This window comes from Hemitrygon akajei, chromosome 9 (assembly GCF_048418815.1).
Source record: "Hemitrygon akajei chromosome 9, sHemAka1.3, whole genome shotgun sequence".
In the NCBI taxonomy this organism is placed as follows: domain Eukaryota; kingdom Metazoa; phylum Chordata; class Chondrichthyes; order Myliobatiformes; family Dasyatidae; genus Hemitrygon; species Hemitrygon akajei.
This window is the reverse complement of record NC_133132.1, coordinates 40,369,616-40,393,307: the sequence shown is the minus strand read 5'-3', so window position 1 is coordinate 40,393,307 and position 23,692 is coordinate 40,369,616. Positions and strand designations below refer to the sequence as shown.

The following is a 23,692-nucleotide window of genomic DNA, read 5'->3' as shown; positions in this document are numbered from 1 at the left end:
AGTATAGCTGTGCTGGTGAACAGGATTCGTGCAAGAGTGCTGGATTATGCTGGTGAATGTAGATAAATGGTATTAGTTTAGGTGTGCTGGTGAAAGCTGGTAGGTGTGGTGCACACAATTAAATATGATTAGTGTCGGTGTGCTGGTAAATGCTTGTGGATGTGGTGAACACCGGTAAATGTGATTGGTGTAGGTCTGCTGGTAAATGTGATTAGTGCGGGTGTGCTCATGAATGGGATTAGTGTAGTGTGTTGGTGAATGCTGCTAGGTGTGAACTTGGGTAAATGTGATTAATGTAGGTATGCTGGTGAACACTGGTGAATGGAAGTTGTGTAGGTATGCTGGTAAATGTGATTCATGTAGGTGTGCTGGTGAATATTGTTAAATGTGATTAGTATAGATGTGATGGTGAATGCTGGTAAATGTATTTAATATTGGTGTGTTGTTGGTGGGATTAGTCTAAATGTGCTGGTGATGGTCAGTGGGAAGTGTTATCTTTGTTTCTGGTTTATGTGACCTATTGAATGGTCAGTGGGATGTTTCTGGGTTGTGTGACCTTTTGAACATTTCGTTATCTTCCCTCTGCATTGTCCAATTTGCAGTCACTTAGTGACTGATGATAATTGCAATATCTTTTTTACTAACCTCATTACTTATTGATGGACACTGCTAGAGTGCAGGTAAAGGACTGACGTGTTCCAATTACTCATTAACTTTGTTTCTTTTCTCCATCCAAACTGATTCTATATATGAGCTTTGGACATTGTTCCTCACCTCTGCAGTGACCTTAGCAGAACTGCCCCACCTCCTTTTCCTCTGAAATGTCAAACACTGCTTCCATCATCCTGTAACCATTTCTCTGCAATGGCTGTCATATTATACCCATTTATTTCTGTTTGTGCTGTCAACTCATTTATCTTAGTTTGAATGCAAAATGAAAGTATGAGATCAGAGTGTCAGTTCAAATGAAAAAGGATGAAAAAAACCATCTCGGTGTGTGTAAATAATGAACATTTGGTAAGTGGAATGTGGAGCCAGTGAGGAATAACAAAGGTGATTTCTGCATAGGGGCAGAGGACATGGTCAGAATGCTGAATGAACACTCGCTCAGCTTTTACCAAGGAAGATCAGGAGAAGGGGATGAGGTGGAGATAATGGATGAGGAATTTATTACCAGGGGGTACTAGAGAGGCTGGCTGTGATTAAACACGTCACTGGTCTGATGCACTGGGAGCTGGGTTGGAGATTGCAGATGAGCTTGCTGTAATCTTTAAATCCTGACAGTGTAGGTGTCAGAAGGCTGGAAAATGTGTGCAAGACAGACTGCCAACTACATACCGTTCAGGTTAACCCCAAGTTGGGAGGCTTCCAGAAGTGCCTGTCAGGAGGAAAGTAATGGGCTCCTGGAACAAGATTAGTTAAGTCCATTCTGGCACATTATTGTTAAAGTCACATGAATGGCTCACCTTTATAAAAGGTATTTGATGGAGCCTCCAGTGATTACCATTGAGTCATTCTGCCTTGTGTGATATAGATTTACCACTCCCACTAATTTCCCTACCATTTTTGCTTAACTGATGGCCTATAATACTCAGCATGGCTTTGTGCTATGTGATTGATTTCATTACACTTTTTGAAGAGGTGACTAAGTGTGTTGGTGAGGGTAATGTGTTTGATATGATTTATGTGATTTTCAGTGAGGCCTTTGAGCAGGTCCCATGTGGACGACTGGTTGAAAAGGTGAGAGTCAATGGGTCCCAGAGCAATTTGGCAAATCGGATGCAGAATTAGTTTGATGATTGAAGACAGGATGATGAAAGAGAACTGTTTCTGTAAATGAAATCCTCTGGCCAGTGAGGCACTATGGATATCGTTGCCATGGCCTGTACTGATTCTTATTTCATTAATATTTCAGGTCATTAACATTTCAGATATGATCATCAAATACGATTAATAAATTTGCAAATAGCATGAAATCGGTGAAGTGGTTGATAGTGAGGAGAGTAGTCTAGCTGTATATTCATGTTCTTGAGATGGATACATGGAAGAGCAATTGAAGGGCGAATTTAATCTTGAACTCTTGCATTTTATAAGGGTTATTAAGGTTAGCAAATACATCTAGGACTCTTGGAAGTACTGACCAATAGAAGGACCTTGATGTTCATGTCCAAGGATCCCTCAAGGGAGAAGCTTTGCTAGGTGAAGTGGTCCAGAAGCATGAATTAAACTTCATTAGCAAGGGCACATAATACAAGAATAATAAGGTTGTCATAGAGACATGCGGCTAGAAACTGTCTGTAGAGATTTTCATGTTCTCCCCATGGCCACGTGGGTTTCCTCCCACGGTCCATAGACGTCCAGGTTAGTAGGTGCATTGGTCATTGTAATTGGGTGGCATGATACCGCAGTGGTTAACACAAAGTTTTACAGTACCAGCAACTCGGGTTCAATTGCCGCTGCTGACATGTAAGGAGTTTGTGCGTTCTCCCCGTGACTGCATAGCTTTCCTCTGGGTGCTCTGGTTTTCTCCTCCATTCTAAAGGCGTACCAATTGGTCATTGAAATTTATCCTGTGGTTAGGCTAGGGTAAATCAGGGATTTCTGGTCAGTGTGGCTTATAGGGCCTATTCCGTGCCGCATCTCAATAAATACAAGTAAATAAATTTACCTGCTCTGTTGCCTATCATGCCTGATTCAAGTACTCACCCAGATATTTGTTAAATGTCATGAGAGTCGCTGCCTCCACCAACCCCTCAAGCAGTGTTTTTTTAGGTTTCAACCACACTCATGATGGAAAAAAGCATTTCTTCATTTAAATCTTTCCCTCCATTGAAACCTATTAATGATTTGGATGACCATAAGGTTGGTGGTATGGTTGACAGTAAAGAGAGATGACAACAGATTTGAGGTCAGTATGGTCATGGCTGATCTTCCCCAGGCCTCAATTCTTTCTCTGTAGCCTTCAATTACTTAAACTTTCAAACACTTATCTACTTCAATCTTAACGATACCAAATGATCATGCCTTCACCAGACTCGGGTGCAGGGAATTCCAGAGATTCCCCACCCTCAAAGAGAAGAAATTTCTACCTATCATAGAATCAGAATTAGCTTTAATATCACTGATGTATGTCATGAAATTTGTTGTTTTGTGGCAGCAGTGCATTGCAATACATAATAATAAAACAAATAAATTACAATAAGAAGTATAATTCATAAAAAATCAAATTAAATAAGTAATCCAAAAAGACAGGGAATAAACACTGAGGTACTGTTCATAGGTTCATTGTCCACGATGGCAGAGGGGTTGAAGCTGCTCCTGAAATGTTGAGTATGTGTCTTCAGGCTCCTGTACCACCTCCTTGATGGTACATTTTCCTGGTGTCAGGATCCTTAATGGTGGATGATGCCTTTTTTGAGGTATTGCCTTTTGAAGGTTTCCTCTATTCTGGGGAAGCGAGTTCTCATGATAAAGCTGGCAGAGTTCACAATTCTCTGCAGCCATGTCCAATCCTGTGCAGTGACCCCTCCATACCAGACGGTGATGCAACCAGTTAGAATGATCTCCATGGAAATCTGTGCATTTGCGAGTGTCTTTGCTGACATACCACTTCTTACTCCTGATGAAATTTGTCTGCTGTCATGCCTTCTTTGTAATTGTATCAATATGTTGGCTGAGGGTAGATCCTCAGAGGCATTGACACCCAGGAACTTGATGCTGCTCACCCTTTCCATTTCTGATTATTCGATGAGAACTGGTGTGTGTTCCCTTGATCAGAATCAGAATCAGAATCAGACTTTAATCGCCAAGTACCTATGCACATACAAGGAATTTACTTCCGGCAGATGTTGTCTCTCTGCTCATAACAATAATAATGATAAATATAAATGAAAATATAGATTATACATACAGGTAGTGCAATCCAAGTAATAGTTAGCTGACAGTTAACCGGCAGTTAACTGTTCAGCAAACAGTTGATGTCTCCTTCCTAAAGTTTACAATCAATTTCTTGGTCTTGTTGATGTTGAGTGCAAGGTTCCTGGTTTGACACCACTCAACCAGCTGATCGATCTCGCTCTTGTACACCTTCTCATCACCATCTGAGATTCTGCCAACAATAGTTGTATTGTTGGCATCTGATGAACCCAAAGGAATGGCAGAGACCGATACAGTTTGATACCAACAGCACCACAGGAGCTACCAGTCAACTTTGAACTCAATGTAGGACTCCGGTGTCTTCCCTCGAAGTTTACTCCTGAAGCCTTTCCCATGAGTGGATATAGCCACAAGGCAGCGGAGGTTTGAGATCAGTTTTCCTTCTCCGAGACAAGCTGCGAACCACGGCTAACAAGCCCCATCTGCCCGAAGCGACTGGTTTTAAGGAGCCAGTAACCTGTCTTTGCCCCTTCTGCTGTCGGTAGAAGCAGTTCCACTGGGCTTAGTAGCTAAGCCACACGTGAAGGCCAGGAGCTGGACTTGGTTGTCAGAGACTATTTGAGACGTGCGCCATTGGGAGCATTTAATAGTTACTGTTCTGAATTAGGGGAGTTTAAAAAAAATTCAATCAATTAATCCACCATTTCTGCAGCCTTTTCCTTTAAAGCCCTTGGCAGCACATGATGGCGTCCTGAGAATTTGTCCACCTTTTTCCTGTGAGTTTTTCTGATAATTTATCCCTTATGATTTGAATTTTTCCAAGTGCCTCCCTGTTATCTGCAATTTGTCCGTTAGGGTGATCTGCAGTTTCCTCCACTGTGAAGTCTGGTTCAAAAAAAATCATTTTTACCATACCTCTTGTTTCCTGTGATTAATTCACCAGCCTCATTAGGGATCACTCATTTGCCTTAGCTGCCTTCCCCCTATTAGTATATCCAGAGTAATTCAAGTCCTGTTTATTGTCATATGTGCAAGTACATGCTTGCACAGGTGCAATGAAATATTTACTTGCAGCAACATCACAGGCATATAGCATTTGAGACACAACGTTCACACAAGAAGTATAAATTAACCATTGATTACAGTCAATTGCAGTGCACAGTGGTCCTGAGGTGGTGATTAAAGTTGTGCAGGTGGGTTCAAGAATTGAATGGTTGAAGGGAAGTAGCTGTTCCTGAATCTGGTGCTGTGAGGCTTTGGTCTTCTGTTCCTCCTTTCTGGTGGTGGCTATGAGGAGATAGCATGACCCAAATTATTATTGTTTTAATATCATATTGAAGGTTTCTCTCAAAATCTTTCTGCTCCTCCTTATGAAATGTTTAGTCTTTTGCTGCTGGATCCTAAAAAACGATTTAGTCCTCAGTGAGCTACCACCAACTCTCATGCCCTACTTTACAATTCAATAATTAGAATTCAGCTTGATTAATTGTGCCTCTTTCTCATGAAATCACTCTTTCTAATTGGGATTACTTTCCTTCTAGGTGGTACATAGACCAGAGAACAGCACAACACAGTACAACCAGAATGTTGTGCCCAATGTTTAACCTACTCTAAGATCAATCTACCTTTTCCCTCTTACATAGCCTTCTATTTTTCTCTTATCCATTTGCTATCTAAGAATCTCTTAAATCCTCCTAACGTGCCCACCTCTGCCACCAATTCCAGCAGCACATTCCATGTACTTAGCACTCTGCCTATGACATCCTGCAATACTTTCCTGCGATCACATTAAAATTATGCCCTCTCTCATTAGCTGTGGTGGCACTATGCCATATATAATCTATATCTATGCTTCTTATTATATTGTACACCTCTGTCAAGTCCCCTCTCATCCTCCTTCCTTCCAAAGCCTTAGCTCACTGAATCTCTCATCAGAAAACATGCCCTCTAGTCTGGGCAGAATCCTGGTAAATCTCCTTCACATCCTCTTGAAAACTTCCACATTCTTCCCAAGATGAGGTGACCAGAGATGAACACAATATTCCAAGTGTGGTCTATCTCAAATTTTATAATGGTGCAACATTACTTCGAAGCTCTTGAACTCAGTCTCCTGACTAATGAAGGCCAACCTGCCATATACATTCTTAACCACTCTATCAACTTGTGTGGCAACTTTGAGGGATCTATAGATGTGGAGTGCAAGATTCAACTGTTCCTCCACACTGTTGAGTATCCTGTCATTAACCCTGTATTATGTCTTTCTGTTTGAGCTTCCAAAGTATATCACTTCACATTTTTCTGGATTGAACTCCATCTGCCCCTTCTCTGCCCAGCTCTGTACCCTATCGGTGTCCTGTTATAATGCATGACAACCAACCAGGGGCTCCCAAACTTTTTTTATGTCATGAACTCCTACCATCAACCAAGGAGTCCATGGACCCCAGTTTGGAACACCCTATTCTACACATATCCACCAAACTTTGTGTCATCTGCAAATGTACTAACCTACCCTTCCACTTCCTCATCCAAATCATTGCTAAAAATCACAGAGAAGAGATGCCTGGTAATACTTGCTGGTCTGTAATTCCCAGGATTATCTCAATTACCTGCCTTAAACAAATGAATAACATTTGTCACTTTCCAATCTTCTGGTACTACTCCTATGGCCAGTGAGGATGCAAAGATCATCGCCAAAGGAGCAGCAATATTTTCCCTCACTTCCCATTGTAACCTGGATTATATCCTGTCCAGCCCCAAAGACCTATTTATCCTAACGTTTTTCAAAATCTCCAATACATTCTCTTTCTTAATGTTGACATGTTCCAGCATATTATCCTGTCCTAGGACTTCCCTTACCTTCTGCAACTCCAGGCACATGGTTCCCCTTTTATCTCACTTTCAGTCTAGTCATCTTCCTGTTCTTCATGTATGTGTAGAATGGAGTTTTCCTTAATCCTGTTCATCAAGATATTCTCGTGACTCCTTCCAGCTCAAAAATCACTAGATTTTGGAATGGTTCCGGAGGACTGGATAATTGCAAATGTCACTCCAGTCTTCAAGAAGGGTGGGAGGCAAAAGAAAGGAAATTTTAGGCCAGCCAGCCTGACCTAAGTGGTTGGGAAGATGTAGACGATTGTTAAGGATGTGGTTTAAGTGTACTTGACAGCACATGATTAAATAAGCTGAAGTCAGCATGGTTTCCTTGAGGGGAAATCTTGCCTTACAGATCTGTTGGAATTCTTTGAGGAGATAACAAACTGGGTCATTGTTGCGACCACTTCCTTTTATGTTGTATATTCATGATTTGGATGACAGAATTGATGACTTTGTGGACAACACAAAAATAGGTGGAGGGGCAGGTAGTGTTGAGGAAGTGAGGAGGCTGCAGAAAGACCAAGTCAGATTTGGAGTATAGACAAAGAAGTGTCAGATGGAATACAGTGTTGGGAAGTCTATGGACATGTACATTGGTTTAAGGAATAAAAGCATAAATTATTTTCTAAAAAGGAGAAAATTTGAAAATCTGAGGTGTAAAGTGACTTGGGAGTCCTCGTGCAGAGTTCCCTAAAGGTTAAGTTTCAGGTTGAATTGATGGTGAGGAAGGCAAATTCAGTGTTAGCATTCATTTTTTGAGGACTAGAATATAAAAACAAGGATGTAATGCTGAGGCTTTATAAGGCATTGGAGAGGCATTCCTTGGAGTATTGTGAGCAGTTTGGATCTCTTATCAAAGAAAAGATGTGCTGACATTGGAGAGGGTTCAAAGGAGGTTCATGAAAATGATTCTGGGATTGAAAGGCTTATCATATGAGGATATCATATGTGGCTCTGAGCCTGCACTTGCTGGAATTTAGAAAAAAAACGTGCAATCTCATTGAATGTTGAAAGGACTCGATAGAGTGGATGTGGAAAGGATGTCTCCTATAATGGAGGAGTCTAGGACCAGAAGGCACAACATCAGAATAGAGGGACATCCATTTAGAATGAAGATGAGAAGGAATTTCTTTAACCAAAGGGTTGTGAATCTGTATTTTTTTGCCACAGGTGTCTGTGGAGGCCAAGTCATGAGTGTATTCAAAGAGCTGGTTGATAGATTCTTGATAGGTCAGGACATGAAAGGTTGCATCTCAATTGAATTGAATTGACTATATTTCTTACATCCTTCACATACATGAGGAGTAGCAAATCTTTATGTTACATCTCTGTCTGAATGTGCAAATTATTTGTAATGATAACAAATAGAATGTACAGTAAGATATACAACAGAACAGTCAATATAGCTTAGAAATACAATTGTCAGTTTGAATTAATCAGTCAGATGGCCTGGTGGAAGAAGCTGTCCCCGGAGCCTGCTGGTTCTGGCTGCAATGCTGCGGTACTGTTTCCCGGATGGTAGCAGCTGGAACAGTATGTGCTTGGGGTAACCTGGGTCCCCAATGATCTTTCAAGCCCTTTTTACGGACCTGTCGCTGTAAATGTCCTGAATAGTGGGAAGTTCATATCTACAGATGTGCTGGACTGTCCGCACCATTCTGCAGAGTCCTGCAATTGAGAGAAGTACTGTTCCAATACCAGGCAGTCAGGATGCTCTCAGTTGTGGCCCTGTAGAAAGTCCTTAGCATTCGGGGACTTACGCCAAACTTCTTCAACCGTCTGAGGTGCTGTTTTCAACACAGCCATTATGTACAGACCGAGAGGTCCTCAGTGATGTGTATACTAAGAAACTTAAAGCTGTTCACCCTCTCAACCCCCAGATGCATTGATGTCAAATAGGGGTGAGCCGGTCTCCATTCCTCCTGTCCACAACCAGCTCCTTTGTTTTTGTGACAATGAAGGAGAAATTGTTTTCTTGACACCACAGGGAGAAGGCAGGAGAATGGAGCTATGAGGGAAATGGATCAGCCATGATCAAATGGCTGAGCAGACTCAATGGGCCAAATGGTCTAATTCTGCTCCAATTCTGATCTTATGGTCTGATCCTTGCTTCCCAAACCATATACAAGCTTCTTTCTTTCTCTTGACTGCATGCACCACATCTCCTGTCAAGAATAGTTCCTTCATCCTACTATCCTTCCTCTGTCTCAGTGGGTCAGATCTATCCAGTAGCCCATGTAGTTGATCCCGAAACAACTATCACTTTTCTGTTGTGCATTTCCCTAAGTATATACATTCTCAATTTACACTCCCATGGCCCTGCCTAATATCATAATTTTCCCATCCCCAATTAAATATTTTCCCATACCGCCTGCTGCTATCCAATGTTCAAAGTAAATTTATTATCAAAGTACATATATGTCACCATATACTACCCTGATTCATTCGCTTGTAGTCATTCACAGTAAGTTCAAAGCTTCACAATAGAATCAATGAAAAACTGCACAGAATAAAGATGGACAAACAACCAATATGCAAAACACATCAAACTGTGCAAGTGCAAAAAAATGGAAAAAAAAGAACAAAATAATAATAAAAAATAAATAAGCAATAACTACCAAGAACATGAGTTGTATAGTCCTTGAAAGTGAGTTACAGGTTGTGGAAGCAGTTCAATATGAGGTGAGTGAAGTTATCTCCCCCAATTCGAAAGCCTGATGATTGAAGGGTAAAAACTGTTCTGAACCTGGTGTTATGGGTCCTGAGGTTCCTATACCATCTTCCTGATAGCAACAGTGAGAAGAGGTCATGGCCTGGGTAGCCTGGATCCCTGTCCAATGCTATGGTAAAGGTAACTGTTTCTGAGATGTTGACCCATCAAGCAATCTGTCACCTGACCTCCTTCATTGACTCATGCCATATCCAGTATGGCCTTTTCTTCAGTTACCCTGACCACCAATTGTGTCAGGTATCTTTCCAGGACATTGGTAATGAATTCTGCTACATCTAAATCTTTTGCACTAAGGAGGTGCCAATCAATATTAAAGAACTTGAAGTCTCCTATGACAGCATTGCTGATATTTTTGCCCCTTTCTAAAAAATATGCTTCCCGATTTGTTCTCCAATGTCTCTGTTGCTATTGGGGGGGGGGGGTCTATAGAATACTCCCAATAGAGTGGTTGCTTCCTTCTTCTCCCATCGTTTCCAGTCTTGATGAAGGGTCTCAGCCTGATACGTCAACTGTTTATTCATTTCTATAGATGCTGCTTGATCTGCTGAGTTCCCCCAGCATTTTGTTGGCTGATATTATGAAAATGAGACCTTGTTTGCACAAAGGGAGGGTACGCTGGTCTTGGATTGAGAGCCATACAACTTCTATAACTAAGTTGGTCTATGCTGCCAGTACTCTCATTGAAAGTCAGAAGGTTCTGAGGGGGATTAATGAGAAGGGAGAGGAAGGGGGCTGTTAACATGGTCTGGTGAGTTTGGAAGCAGGGCCAACTTGGGACCAACACGGATCAGTCATTGAAGGGAGAAATTCCATATTTGGTGGGTGGTAAATGTTTGGAATGTTTTCCCTCGGGACTAAGGTATCCTGGAGGGAAAGAGGATCAGACAGGTATGTGAGGTGTGTCACTGAATATCAGAGCAGACAAGGGAGGTGATATGGTTAACTCCTGCATCTGTATTAAAGCTGCAATATATAACTGCAAATTGTTACAATTATTTAAGTATATTTCTTTCAAACATCTCCTCTCTGTCTCTTTCCAGGGCCTTATTGTATGGTGGAATGCGGGAGTCACATTCTCAGGCGGAAATCCCATTGCCAGATACACCAGCAGAAGCATTTACAAAGCTACTGAAATACATCTACACTGGCCAGGTCACCCTGACCAATGAGAAAGAGGAAGTATTATTGGACTTTCTCGGTCTTGCCCATAAGTATGGGTTTCCTGAGCTGGAAGCTGCTACCTCTGAGTATCTCTGCACTATTCTAAGCATTGGTAATGTCTGCATGGTTTACGATGTGGCTAACCTTTATTTACTCAGCAAGCTTTCCAATACTTGCTGCTTATACATGGACAGAAATGCAAGGGCAATCCTTGGCAGTGAAGGCTTCCTGTCCCTTTCGAAGGTGAGATTTGTACTATGTTGTTATGTCACACTGTGGATTAATTCATACAGTCTTAGAAACATAAAAACAAGCTCTTCAGCCCATTTCTGTGCCGAGCCATTGATCAGCCTATCTGTCATCTGTCATTTTTCAGCCCATTTTTCCAACTTGTTCAGCTCCTGCCTCAAGCTTTGATAGTCTTCCATACTGTCCATTACCCCCCCCCCCCCCGAAACTTGTTGTCATCCGCAAATTTGCTGATCCAGTTTACTTAATAATCATCTCCATCGTTGGGGTATAGATGGCAAACAACAGACCCTGCACTGGTCCCTGTGGCACACCACTACTCACAGGCATCCAGTTGGAGAAGCAACCATCTACAGCAACACTCTGCCTTCTTCTACGAAGCCAATGTCCAGTCCAAATGACTACCTCATTTTGAATGCTGAGTGACTGAACCTTTTTGACCAACCTCTCATGTGGGATCTTGTTAAAAGTTGTACTAAAGTCTATGTAGACAACATCCATTGCCTTGCCTTCATCAACTTTCCTGACTACTTCATTGAAAAGCTGTATAAGATTGGTTAGACATGACTTACCATACACAAAGCCATGTTGACTATCCCTAAACAGTCCCTGTCTATCTAAATACTTAGATATCTGGTCCCTTAGAATACCTTCCAGTAACTTTCCCACTACTGATGTCAGGCTTACCCAGCCTATAAGTTCCTGGATACTCTTTCTTAAACAACCGAGTAACATTAACTATTCTCCAGTCCTCTGGCACTTTGCCTGTGGCTGAGGATGTTTTAAATATCTCTGCTAGGGTCCTGCAGTTTCAGCACTAGCCTCCCACAGAGTCCAAGGGAACACCTTGTGAGGCCCGCCCTAATTTGCCTCAACAGCAAATACGTCTTCCTCTGTAATCTGTATAGGGTCCATGGCCTCGTTGCCACAGGGATCAGTGCTGAGAGAGTGTTGGTCAGCAAGAAAGACCATCAAAGTCTGCAGTGGGATCTGGCCCAGCTGGAAAAATGGAAGATGGTATTTAATGCACATAAGTTAGACATGTTATGGTTTGGAAGAACCAACCAGGATAGGTCTTGTATGGTGAGTGGCAGGGTACTGAGAGATGGGGTAGAACAGTGGAATCTGGTAATACAGATCCATCATTCATTGAAAGTAGTGTCACAGGTAGGTAAGATCATAAAAAAAGTTTTTGACATTTTGGCCTTCATAAATCAATGTATTGAGTACAAGAGTTGGGATGTTATGATGAAATTGTTTAAGATGTTGGTGAGGCCTTATTTGGAGTATTGTGTGCAGTTTTGGTCACCCGCCTACAGGAAAGAATTAAAAGAATGCAGAGAAAATTTACAAGGATGTTTCTAGGACTTGAGGACCTGAGTTATAGGGAAGGTTGAGTAGGTTAGAACTTTATTCCCTAGATTTGATGGAGATATACAACATTATGAGGAGTACAAATAGGGTAAATGAGGGTGGATGAGAACAACAATTAGAGGTCATGGATTGAGGGTGAAAGGAGAAATATTTAGGGGAAACTACTTCACTCAGAATTTGGTGAGAGTGTAGAACGAGCTGCCAGCACAAATGGTGGATGTGGGGTCAATTTCTATATTTAAGAGAAAATTGGATAGGTAACACGGATGATAGGGGTATGGAGGGCTATGGCCTGTGCAGGTTAAGGGGATTAGGCTGATTAATGGTTTGGCACAGATTGGATGGACCAAGGGGCCTATTTATGTGCTGTAGTGTTTTATGACTCTATGTGGGCTAAAAAACACATTTTCGGATTGGAAAAATTCTCTCTATTTCTTTACACCAACTCTTGTAGTAAAGGATAGTGTGCTGACTTTGTGCTGCACCTGCCTGCTAACTTTTGTGTGATTTATGCACAAGACTGACTCACTCATCTGTAATCTTTCCTTATTTAGATCATTATCTGCCTTTTAATTCCTGTCCCTGAAGTGCATGACCTCATACGTTCCCACATTAAACTATGTGTGCCAAGTTTTCACTCACTCATTCTACCTACCTATATCCAATTATCCTTATCACAGCGTGCTCCCGCACCTACTTAAATATCATCAACACACTCACATACCGTCTACCCCTTTCTACCAGTTATCGATACAATTAGTAAACAATGAAGGGCCAGAAACTGATCCTTTAGCCATTCCACTCATTACACCATTCCAGCCAGAAAAAAGATTACCGGTAATCTATTTTGACTCTGTGTGTGATAAACAGTCTTTATGCAAGTGTATTTGTCCTAGTTTAGTGAGCTCTTATCTTGTTCACTTGCCTTTCTAACACTTTCTCAAAAGCCTTCTAAACATTTGAATACATGCATCTACAGATTCTCAAAAGCCTTCTAAACATCTGAGTACATGCATCTACAGATTCTACCCATCAGCTCCTCTTGATACATCCTTCAAGAACTGCCCTAATTCTAACTGAATTTTATGAGATGTAACTCAGAGAATTGGTGAAGGGCAGAGCGGTAGACATGACTTACGGCAACTTCACTGAGGCATTTGACAAGTTCCCACACAGTAAATTGGTGCAGAATGTTAAGGTGCAAGGGATCCAAAATGGGATTTTTGATCGGGGGCAGAGAGTAGTTGAGGTGGGTTGCTTTTTTTTGTGGGAAGTCTCTTGCAAATGGTGTTCTTCAGCGATCAGTGATGGAACCTTTGTTGTTTGCATATTTGGATTGGGATATAGGCAGTCTAACTTTGTAGACAATACAATAATTTGTGGAGTTTAGATAGTCAAAGGAACATATCTGGAAAGGTCGGCTGAGTGGTGGCAGATGGATTTTAATCCAGACAAATCTGAGGTAATGCAGTTTGGGAAGCCAACTTTTGGTAGGGCGGGAAAAGAATCCTTAGGAGCATTGATGCATCTTAGGGGCAAGTCCATAGCTCATTGAAAGCAGAGACACTGTTGGGTAGCTGTGGAGGCCAGGTTGTTGGGTGTATTTAAGGCAGAGATTAACAGGTTCTTGACTGGACATGGCATCAAAGGTTACAGGAGAAGGCTGGGGAGTGGGGAGGAGAAAGGCTCAGTCATGACTGAATGCCAGAGTAGATTAGATGGGCCAAATAGCCTAATTCTGCTCCTACATCTTAGGATCTTGAGGTAATGAAGAAGGCATCTGATATGCTTAAACCTTTGCTTAAAGTAATTAAGCTGATATGCTTAAGGTATCTGACATGTCCTGATGAAGAGTCTTAGCCTGAAACGTCGACCGTTTACTCTTTTCCATAAGTGCTGCCCGGCCTACTGAGTTCCTCCGGCAATTTATGTGTGTTGCTTTGGATTTCCAGCATCTGCAGATTTTCTCATGTTTGATCTGATATGATTGCCTTGATAGGCTAAGGCATTGAGTGTAAGAGTTGTGCCTGGTGTTGCAGATTTACAAAATGCTAGTTAGACTGTGCCAGTACTAGAACAGAACAGTACACTACAGTTCTGGTTGCTGTGCAGAAGAAAGATGTGGTAGCACTTTGAGGATGTACTAGAGAGAGAGAATGCACAAGAGGTTGACCAGGATGCTGCCTGGAATGGAAGTCTGCAGTTGTGATTAGACAGGCTACATTTATTTTCACTGGAATGTAGGAAGCTGGTGGGTGATCTTCTTCCAAGGGCAGGGAAGTTTGAAGGAAAGGTGAAAGGTTTAAGGTTAGAGGGGAGAGCTCAAAGTAGTTTACACAGAGGGTGATGGTTATCTGGAACAAGCTACCATTAGAGATGGGAGAGACAGAAACAATTACAGTGTTTAAAAGAAATCTTAAAGTGAAAACTTACTTCCCATTACAGTGATATCTAAATCCAGAGAACATAGGTTTAAAGTGAGGAGAGATAAAGATTTAAAAATCAGCTTTATTTGCCACATGTACATCAAAATATACAGTGAAATGCATCAAATCAAATCAGCAAAAACTGTTCTGGGCAGTCCCCAAGTGTCACCATGCTTCTGGCACCAGCATATAACATTCCCAAGAGGTTCTACAATAGTACAGCAAAGAAACAGGCCTTTTAGCCAAACTTGGCAATGCCAACCAAAGGACCCACCTACGCTAATCCTATTGATCTGCATTTGACACTAACTCTCCATGCCTTTCATGTTCATATCCTTTTTCAGATGTGTTTTCAATCAGTCATACAGCACAGAAACAAACCCTTTGGCCCAATCAGTCCATGTCAGCTAAGATAACCTATCCTATTGATGTACCTGTCCAAGAATCCTTTAAATGTTACTGCACCTAACTCAACCACTTCCTCTGTCAGTTTATTCCAACAACTGACAGCTCTCTGGCTGAAATAGTAGCCCCTCAGTTTTTTATTAAATAGCTCAACCTTGCCCCCTTCCCAACTTAAACTTTTACTTCTTGATTCCCCCACAAAAAGACTGCATACTCACCCTATCGCTGCCCCACATGGTTTTATACACCCCTTAGTCTCCGACACTCCAATGGATGAGCTCACCCAACAAAAAGCCTATATATTCACCTCATCTCTGCTCACATGATTTTATACACCCTCAGTCTCCGACAGTCCAGTGAATGAACTCCAAATCTGCTCATCCTCTCTTAATAACTCAGTCCCTTGACTCCAGGCAGTATCCTCATAAATCTCCTCTGCACATTCTCCAGTTTAATAGCATATTTCCTCTAGAAGGGTGGCCAAAGCTGAACAAAAAATCATGTGTTGCTTGGATTTCCAGCAGCTGCAAGTTTTCTCATGTTGTAAAAAATTCCTAATGCCCCTCACCAACGTCTTGTATATCTGCAATGTAGCATTTCATCTTCTGTACTCAGTGACCTGGCTGATGAAAAGCAGTGCCAAACTCCTTCACCACCCTGTCTACATGCAACACTACTTTCAGGGAACTGTGTATTTGTACTCCAAGGTCCTTATGTTCTTAAGCATTCCCTAGTCCTGACCCTCCCTCACGATATTTCTGTGATGGCTGCAGTTTCTAATGAAGTCATCCATGTTTTGAGTTCATCTGCCATACCTGTCAGGTTTCTTGCATTGTACTAAATGCAGTTTAATCTAGCAGCCTTTTCTCGCTCCCTGACAAGCTGCTGGCCGTCTTGTTTACTGACCTTGCTGTCATTGAATTCTCTCTCAGCTTCCTGCCTCACTTCTGCTTGGGTCCCACCCCCCTGCCAATCCGGTTTAAACTTGTAAATAGAAGTGATTCTGCAGATGCTGGAAGTCCAGAACAACCCACAAAATTTGTGAGGAACTCAGCCAGACAGGCAGCATCAATAGAGAGGAATAAACAGTCTTTATTTGGTCCCAGACCCTTCATCAAGACTGGAAAGGAAGGGGGAAGATGTCAGAATAAGAAGATGGGGAAGGGGGAGAAGTGCAAGCTGACAGGTGCTAGGTGAAACCAGATGAGGGGGAAAGGTGAGTGGGTAGGAGAGAGAGGTGAAGTAAGAAGCTGGGAGTGGATTGGTGGAAGAAGTAAAGGGCTGAAGATGAAGGAATCTAACAGGAGTGGACCATGGAAGAAAGGGAAGGATGGGTGGAACAGAGGGAGATGATGGGAAGGTGAGGAGAAGAGAAGAGGGTGAGAGGCCCTATCATGAGTTTAACATGCACAAAATGCTGGAAGAGCCCAGCAAGCTAAGCAGCATCAGTGGAGTGGAGGATGTCTTTGTGCCTGGTGTATGTGCTTTGGCTGTTGTATTTTCTGCCCAATGGGAGGGAAAGAAGAGAGAATGTTTGGGGTGGGTGGAATCTTGCTGGCTGTTTAACTTGTTTGCTGTTTTACAGCAAGAATTGTATTCACCCAGGAGGAGAGTGAGAGCAGTGTGGGACATGCTTATGTTGAGATCAAGATGCGTGTGATGTTGGGTGTCTACAAGAACATCAAGGTGGACAAGTTCTCAGGGATTGATGGGATATATACCAGGTAATTGCACGAGGCAGGAGAGGAGACTGAGGCTTTGACACAAACCTTTATTTCCTCTCTAGCCCCAAGCAAGGCCCCAGAAGATAGGATATTGGCCATTGTTTTTCCTGTGTTCAAAAAGAGCAGTAGGGATAATACAGGAAATTATAGGCTAGTGAGCCTGACATAAATGGTAGGGAAAACACTGGAGAGGATTGAGGATTTGGGTTTACTCACATTTAGAAAAGCATGGGCTTATTAGGAGCTGTCAGTGTGGCTTTGTGAGAGGCAGGTTATGTCTTGCAAACTTGATTAAGCTTTTTGAGGAGATGATGAAGATAATTAACGTGAGAGGGTAATGGATATCATCAATATTGATGTAGATAGTATCCATTGCTTTCAACAAAACTTTCAGCAAGGTCCCTTATAATGAAGATTAAATTGTATAAGATTCATGATGACTTGATAGGTTAGATTCTAACCTGGTTTGGATTTGAGGTCAAGAAGTTAGTGATGTGTAGGTCAGAATCAGAATCAGGTTTATTATCACAAGCGTGCAGACTGGAGGTCTCCGACCAGTGGTGTTCCACTGGGATCAGTGCTGGGCCCTAGTGTTTGTGTTAATGATTTTGAAAATGAAAGAGTGTTAATCAGTGAGTTTGCAGACGACACGACAGCTGTAGATAGGGAAGAATATTGGTAAAAGATACCCTAGTGTATATATCATTTGCAGAAGTAGGTGGAGAAATGGGAGATGGTATTTAATCTGGGAGGTGTTGTACTTTGGGAGGCCCATTGTAAGGGGAATGAATACAGGAAATGTCCTTCAGAGAACTGACGTAGAGAAGGATCTAGGGGTGCAAGTCCATAGCTTCCTGAAAGTTAACATGATGATAGAGTGGTAAAAACGTATATGCCATACTTGCCTTCATTGGTCAGGGGACTGTGTATAAAAGTCGGGGAAGTCATTTTGCAGCAGTATATAGTTTGGTTAGGCCATGGAGGTACGAGAGTCTATAGATGTTGTTTACAGCTGCCAGAAGTGAAGAAGGATGATATGCTGTTTGTGGAAGTAGGGTTCCCCTGGTCCTCAACGTTCACCCTATGAGCCCCCACGTCTAGCACATCTTCCTTCATTGTTTTTACCAGCTGCAATGAGATGCCACCCCTTTCCACCTTTTACGTCTGTGCTACCCTGCATAGCAAAGGCAGACAAAGAACCAATATGCAAAAAAAAAACAAAGTATGCAAATACAAAGAGACAAAAAACAAAATAATACTAAATAAGTAAGCAACAGATATCAGGAACATATGTTGGAGCTGTCTGATCCTGGTAATGTGTTTTCAAGCTTTTGTATCTTCTGTTTGATGGAAGAGGAGAGAATGGGTGGGTGGGGGCTTTGATTATGCATTACACCAATAATAGTGCATAATACTACCACAAACACCCTTCTTGTTTCTCATTTCTGCTCATATGACCTCATTTGAGGAACCTACTAGGGTATCCTTCAGTACTGAAGTAATGTCATCTTTGATTAACACTGCAATGCCTCCTCTCATTCTTTTTCTCCCTCTGTCTTGCCTGAAAGTTCTATCCCATGCGATACTTAGTTTTCAGTCCTGCCCTGTTGTTGAACCATGTGTCAGTGATGGCAACAATATCATTTAACCCATGGTAAGTAAAGTTTAATGGGTGAGATGACTGAGGTGGTTTGGACTCTGGGCTCTTGGTGAGCTATAGCTGTATTAAAGTTGAAGGTGAACGGATGTATGGGAGAGGAATCCCCCTTTGAGTGCTGGGACGTGAAGTCATATGGTGGTTCATTCTTTGGTCTAAGTCTTCCATCTCATCCACACAGACAGCTCTACTCAAACTGGTGTCCCGGGATTCATTTGCTGCTCCAGAGAAAGATATTTTCTTGGCTCTGATGAACTGGTGTAAACATAACCCAGAGGAGATGCATGAAGAAATCATGAAGACGGTCCGGCTGCCACTGATGAGTTTAACGGAGCTGCTGAATGTTGTGCGGCCCTCGGCACTCCTCTCCGCTGACACCATCTTAGACGCCATCAAAATTCGCTCAGAGAGTCGCGATATGGAGCTGAACTACCGGGGCATCCTCAGTGAGTACCAAGTACAGCTAATGCACTTTAACGCTCGGTGTCAGGGTACCGCTGGGCATCCATGTGAGTACAGACAGTGTGGACACGCAACGGTCAGTATCAGGGTGGCAAAGTATCCACGGTGAGCACAGACAGTGTGGACATGGCCTCTGCTCTGTAACGGTCAGTATCAGGGTGCTGGGACATCCATGGTGAATACTGGCAGTATGGGCACAGTTATTGCTCTAAAATGGACGGTGTTGGGACACCGCTGGGAACCCCGTAAGTACCAGCAGTGTGGGCACAGTTTTTGATTGCACAATAACAGTTAATGGTAGGACATAGAGGGGAATCCTCAGAGGGTATCACCGGGGTCAGGCCAATGGAGTAACAGGAATAAGCATGCTCAGGTTGGGTTACACTGACAGACTAACACCGGGGGTCACAGTCAGTGAGAATCAGTGAGGGTCACACTCACGGACTAACACCAGGGGTCAAGGTCAGGGAGAATCAGTAGTCACACTCACAGAGTAACACTGATGGTCTCAAGTCAGTAATAAACAGGGTGGAACACACTCACGAAGTAACATTGGTGGTCAACACCAGTTGAACAACATGGCATCTTACCTCTAGCTGAAGCCATGAATTCTACCAGCCAGACCCACTGCTTTAGCGGAAAACTGCTAAAATGAAATACTACAGCATAGCAGTAGGAATCTTAACCAGGTCATTACAAGAGTAACATTGATGCTCACGGTCATGGAGAATCAGTGAGGGTCACACTCACAGAATAGCACTGTTGGTCACATTCAGGACCAATCAGTGCAGGTCACACTCTCAGAGTATCACCAGTGGTCACAGTCAGTGAGAACCGGTGAGGGTCATACTCACAGAATAACACTGTTGGTCAGGGACAATCAGTGCAGGTCACACTCTCAGAGTATCACCAGTGGTCACAGTCAGTGAGAACCGGTGAGGGTCATACTCACAGAATAACACTGTTGGTCAGGAACAATCAGTGCAGGTCACACTCTCAGAGTATCACCAGTGGTCACAGTCAGTGAGAACCGGTGAGGGTCACACTCACAGAATAACACTGTTGGTCAGGAACAATCAGTGCAGGTCACACTCTCAGAGTATCACCAGTGGTCACGGTCAGTGAGAACCGGTGAGGGTCACACTCACAGAATAACACTGTTGGTCAGGGACAATCAGTGCAGGTCACACTCTCAGAGTAACACCAGTGGTCACGGTCAGTGAGAACCGGTGAGGGTCATACTCACAGAATAACACTGTTGGTCAGGGACAATCAGTGCAGGTCACACTCTCAGAGTATCACCAGTGGTCACGGTCAGTGAGAACCGGTGAGGGTCATACTCATGGAATAACACTGGTGGTCACGATCAGGGACAATCAGTGCAGGTCACACTCACGAAATAACACTGGTGATCACAGTCAGGGAGAATTGATGAGGGTCACACTCTCGGAGTAACAATCGATGTGGGTCACACACTCGGACTAACACCAATGGTTACAGTCAGGGAGAATCAGTCCCAGGCACAGTTCTGGAGTAACACTGGCAGTCATGGTCAGGGAGAAGCAGTGAGGGTCGCACACTCGGAGTAACACTGGTGGTCACAGTCAATGAGAATCAGTGATAGTCACACTCATGAAATAACACTAGTGGTCACGGTCAGTGAGAATCGATGAGGGTCACACTCTTGGAGTAACACCAATGGTTACAGTCAGGGCGAATCAGTCCCAGGCACAGTTCTGAAGTAACACTGGTGGTCACGGTCAGGGAGAAGCAGTAAGGGTCACACTCATGGAGTAAACCAGGCAACACACTCCTGTTGTAACAATAGAGTTCATAGTTGCGGAATAACACTGAAGTGTCACACCAAGATTAATATTACAGTACACATTCAGCAAATTACAGAGTGGGACTCACTGTGTGTGATGGTGGGACACTCTTTGTGTTGGTAACATGCAATACTTGCTTGCTGTGGGTGACATACTCAGTGAGCGCTCCGGTTTGCTCCTGTAAGTAAGTGGGTAGCTGAGACATTTGCTTGGAAGCTATGCCTTGTTTAATTGTAGGTTGTCCGTTGCAGTGGACACCCACATGTAGTCATAAATAACTAAAGCACAGAAATAGGCCCTCCGACCAGTCCAGTCTATGCCAAACCAGTTAAACTATCTTGTCCCGTCGACCTGCACTGGGATGATAGTCCTCCATAGCCCTCATATCCATTTACCTAACCAAATCTGACTTGAGCAGTGAGATTGAAATCGTACCAACCACTTATACTGGCAGCTCATTCCACACTCTCACTACTCTCGAGTGTAGTTTTCCCTCATGTTCCCCTTCAGCATTTCACCTTTTACCCTTAACCAATGACCACCCAACCTCAGTGGAAAAAGTCTACTTGCATCTACCCTATCTATACCCTCATAATTTTTTATTCCTCTGTCTAATCACCCCTCATTCTTCTATGTTCCACGGAATTAAGTTCTAACTTATTCAATCTTTCCTTATAATTCACATCCTCAAGTCCCAGCAACGTGCTTGTAAATTTTCTCAGTACTCATTCAATCTTACTTATATCTTTCCTGTACCAAAACTGCACACAATATTCCATATTTGGCGTCACCAACATCTTAAACAACTTAAACATAACATATCAATTCCTGTATTTACTACTTTGATCTATGAAGCCCGATATGCCAAAAGCTTTCTTAATGACCCTCTCTACCTGAGAGTCCACTTTCAATCCATTATGGTCCTGCATTCCAGATCCCTTTACTCAGTGCCCTGCCGCTGACTGTGTAAGACCTACCCTGGTTGGTCCTTGCAAAGTGCAGCACCTCACATTTATCTGCATTAAATTCCATCTGCCACTTTTCAGCCCATTTTTCCTACTGGCCCAGATCCTGCTGCAAGCTTTGATAGTCTTCCTCTCTGTCCATTACACCCTGAATCTTGGTGTCATCTGTAAACTTGCTGATCCAGTTAACCACGTTTTCACCCAGATTGTAGATGTAGATGACAAATAACAACAGATCTTGCCCCGATCTCTGCGGCTCAACTAGTCACAGGCCTCCAGTCAGAGAGGCAACCATCTACTACCACTCTCTGGCTTCTCACATAAAGCCAATGTCTAATCCAATTTACTACTTTACCTTGAATGCCAAGCAACTGATCCTGGTGGTCTGTAATATAATCCCATTAACATGGTCATACCTTTATTATCCCTCAGTTCTACCCATAACATCTCAGTAGATGAGCTCTGCAATCTGTCCTTACTGAGCACTGCTATGACATTTTCCCTGATTAGTAGTATTATCCCTCCTGCTCTATCTTGTCTAAGATAATGGAATCCCAGTACAATCAGCTGCCAGTCCTGCTGCTTCTGCAACCAAGTCTCACTGATGGCTACAGTATCATAATTCCATGTGTTGATCATACCCTGAACTAATCTGCCTTTTTCTACAGTTCTTATTGCATTGAAATATATGCAACTCAGCACATTAGTCCAGGGATTGTCTGATAGAGCACAAGTATTTTATTATTGTCAGTAATAATTTAATCCTCCACTCTGTGTCTCGCTTTGAGTTGGCACTCAGTTGCCAGTTCATGAGCTCTTAATGATGTGCTCCGTCATTGTGTTCCCCAGTCCCAGATGAGAACATTGCCTCAATGAAGCATGGGGCGCAGGTCATCGGGGGAGAACTAAAGGCGGCCCTGCTCGATGGTGACACGCAGAACTACGACCTCGATCATGGCTTCTCTCGACATCCAATTGACGAGGACTGCCGGTCGGCCATTGAGGTTAAATTGGGCCAAGCATCAATCCTCAACCACATCCGCATGTTGCTGTGGGACCGTGACAGCAGGTGGGTCCTTGGAAAACCTGATCCTCCCGTGGTGCGATCACAGAGCAAATAATCACTAGAAAAGCCCTCTGCCAATACAAGCTAATGTGAGCCAGCACATGCCAACGTGTGCCATGTGGGAATGTCAGCATCTGCTTGCCTACAATGCCCAAAGGAAATTAAGTGGTAGTTGGCCAGGAATGGAGATAAATCTATTGCAAAGAATCCTCGCACCATCCTATCATGGATAGGGTTTCTCTTGTCCTCACTCACCACCCTACCAGCCTCCGCATCCAGCTCCTAATTCTCCGCAGTTTCTGCCACCTCCAACAGGATCCCACCACCAAGGACATCTTTCTCTCCCCCCTACATTGTGCTTTCCGCAGGGATCATTTCCTACGTGACTCCCTTGTCCATTTGTCCCTCCCCACTGATCTTCCTCCTGACACTTATCCGTGCAATATATATATATAGAATTGACTTTATTACTTACACCCTTCATATATGTGAGGAGTAAAAATCTTTATGTTATGTCTCCATCTAACTGAGCAACATGTAATTTATGTAAATATTATGTAGAACAGGGTAGTTGATATAACAGAAATTCAATTGTATCAGCATGAATTAAGTAGTCTGATGGCCTGGTGGCAGAAGGTGTCCCAGAGGCTGTTGGTCCTGCCTTTTATGCTGCGATACCGTTTCCCAGAAGGTAGCAGCTGGAACAGTTTGTGGTTGGGGTGACTCAGGTCTCCAATGATCTTTCAGGCCTTTTTTATGAACCTATTGCTGGAAATGTCCTGACTAGTGGGAAGTTCATATCCACAGATGCGCAGGGCTGTCTGCACCACTCTCTGCAGAGTCCTGCGATTGAGGGAAGTACAGTTCCCATACCAGGCAGTGATGCAGCCAGTCAG

General features: G+C 43.0%; 1 protein-coding gene across 2 annotated transcripts in view; it reads left to right on the top strand.

The window, feature by feature from the left end:
• Nucleotides 1-23,692, top strand: part of btbd9 (BTB (POZ) domain containing 9) — a 140,596-nt gene that overhangs the window by 10,649 nt on the left and 106,255 nt on the right. For both annotated transcript variants that reach the window (XM_073055802.1, XM_073055801.1), the window contains 3 exons: nucleotides 10,522-10,885; nucleotides 18,659-18,923; nucleotides 22,580-22,799. In XM_073055802.1, coding sequence (XP_072911903.1) covers nucleotides 10,522-10,885; nucleotides 18,659-18,923; nucleotides 22,580-22,799 — 849 coding nt within the window. The remainder of the gene's footprint in view (nucleotides 1-10,521; nucleotides 10,886-18,658; nucleotides 18,924-22,579; nucleotides 22,800-23,692) is intronic.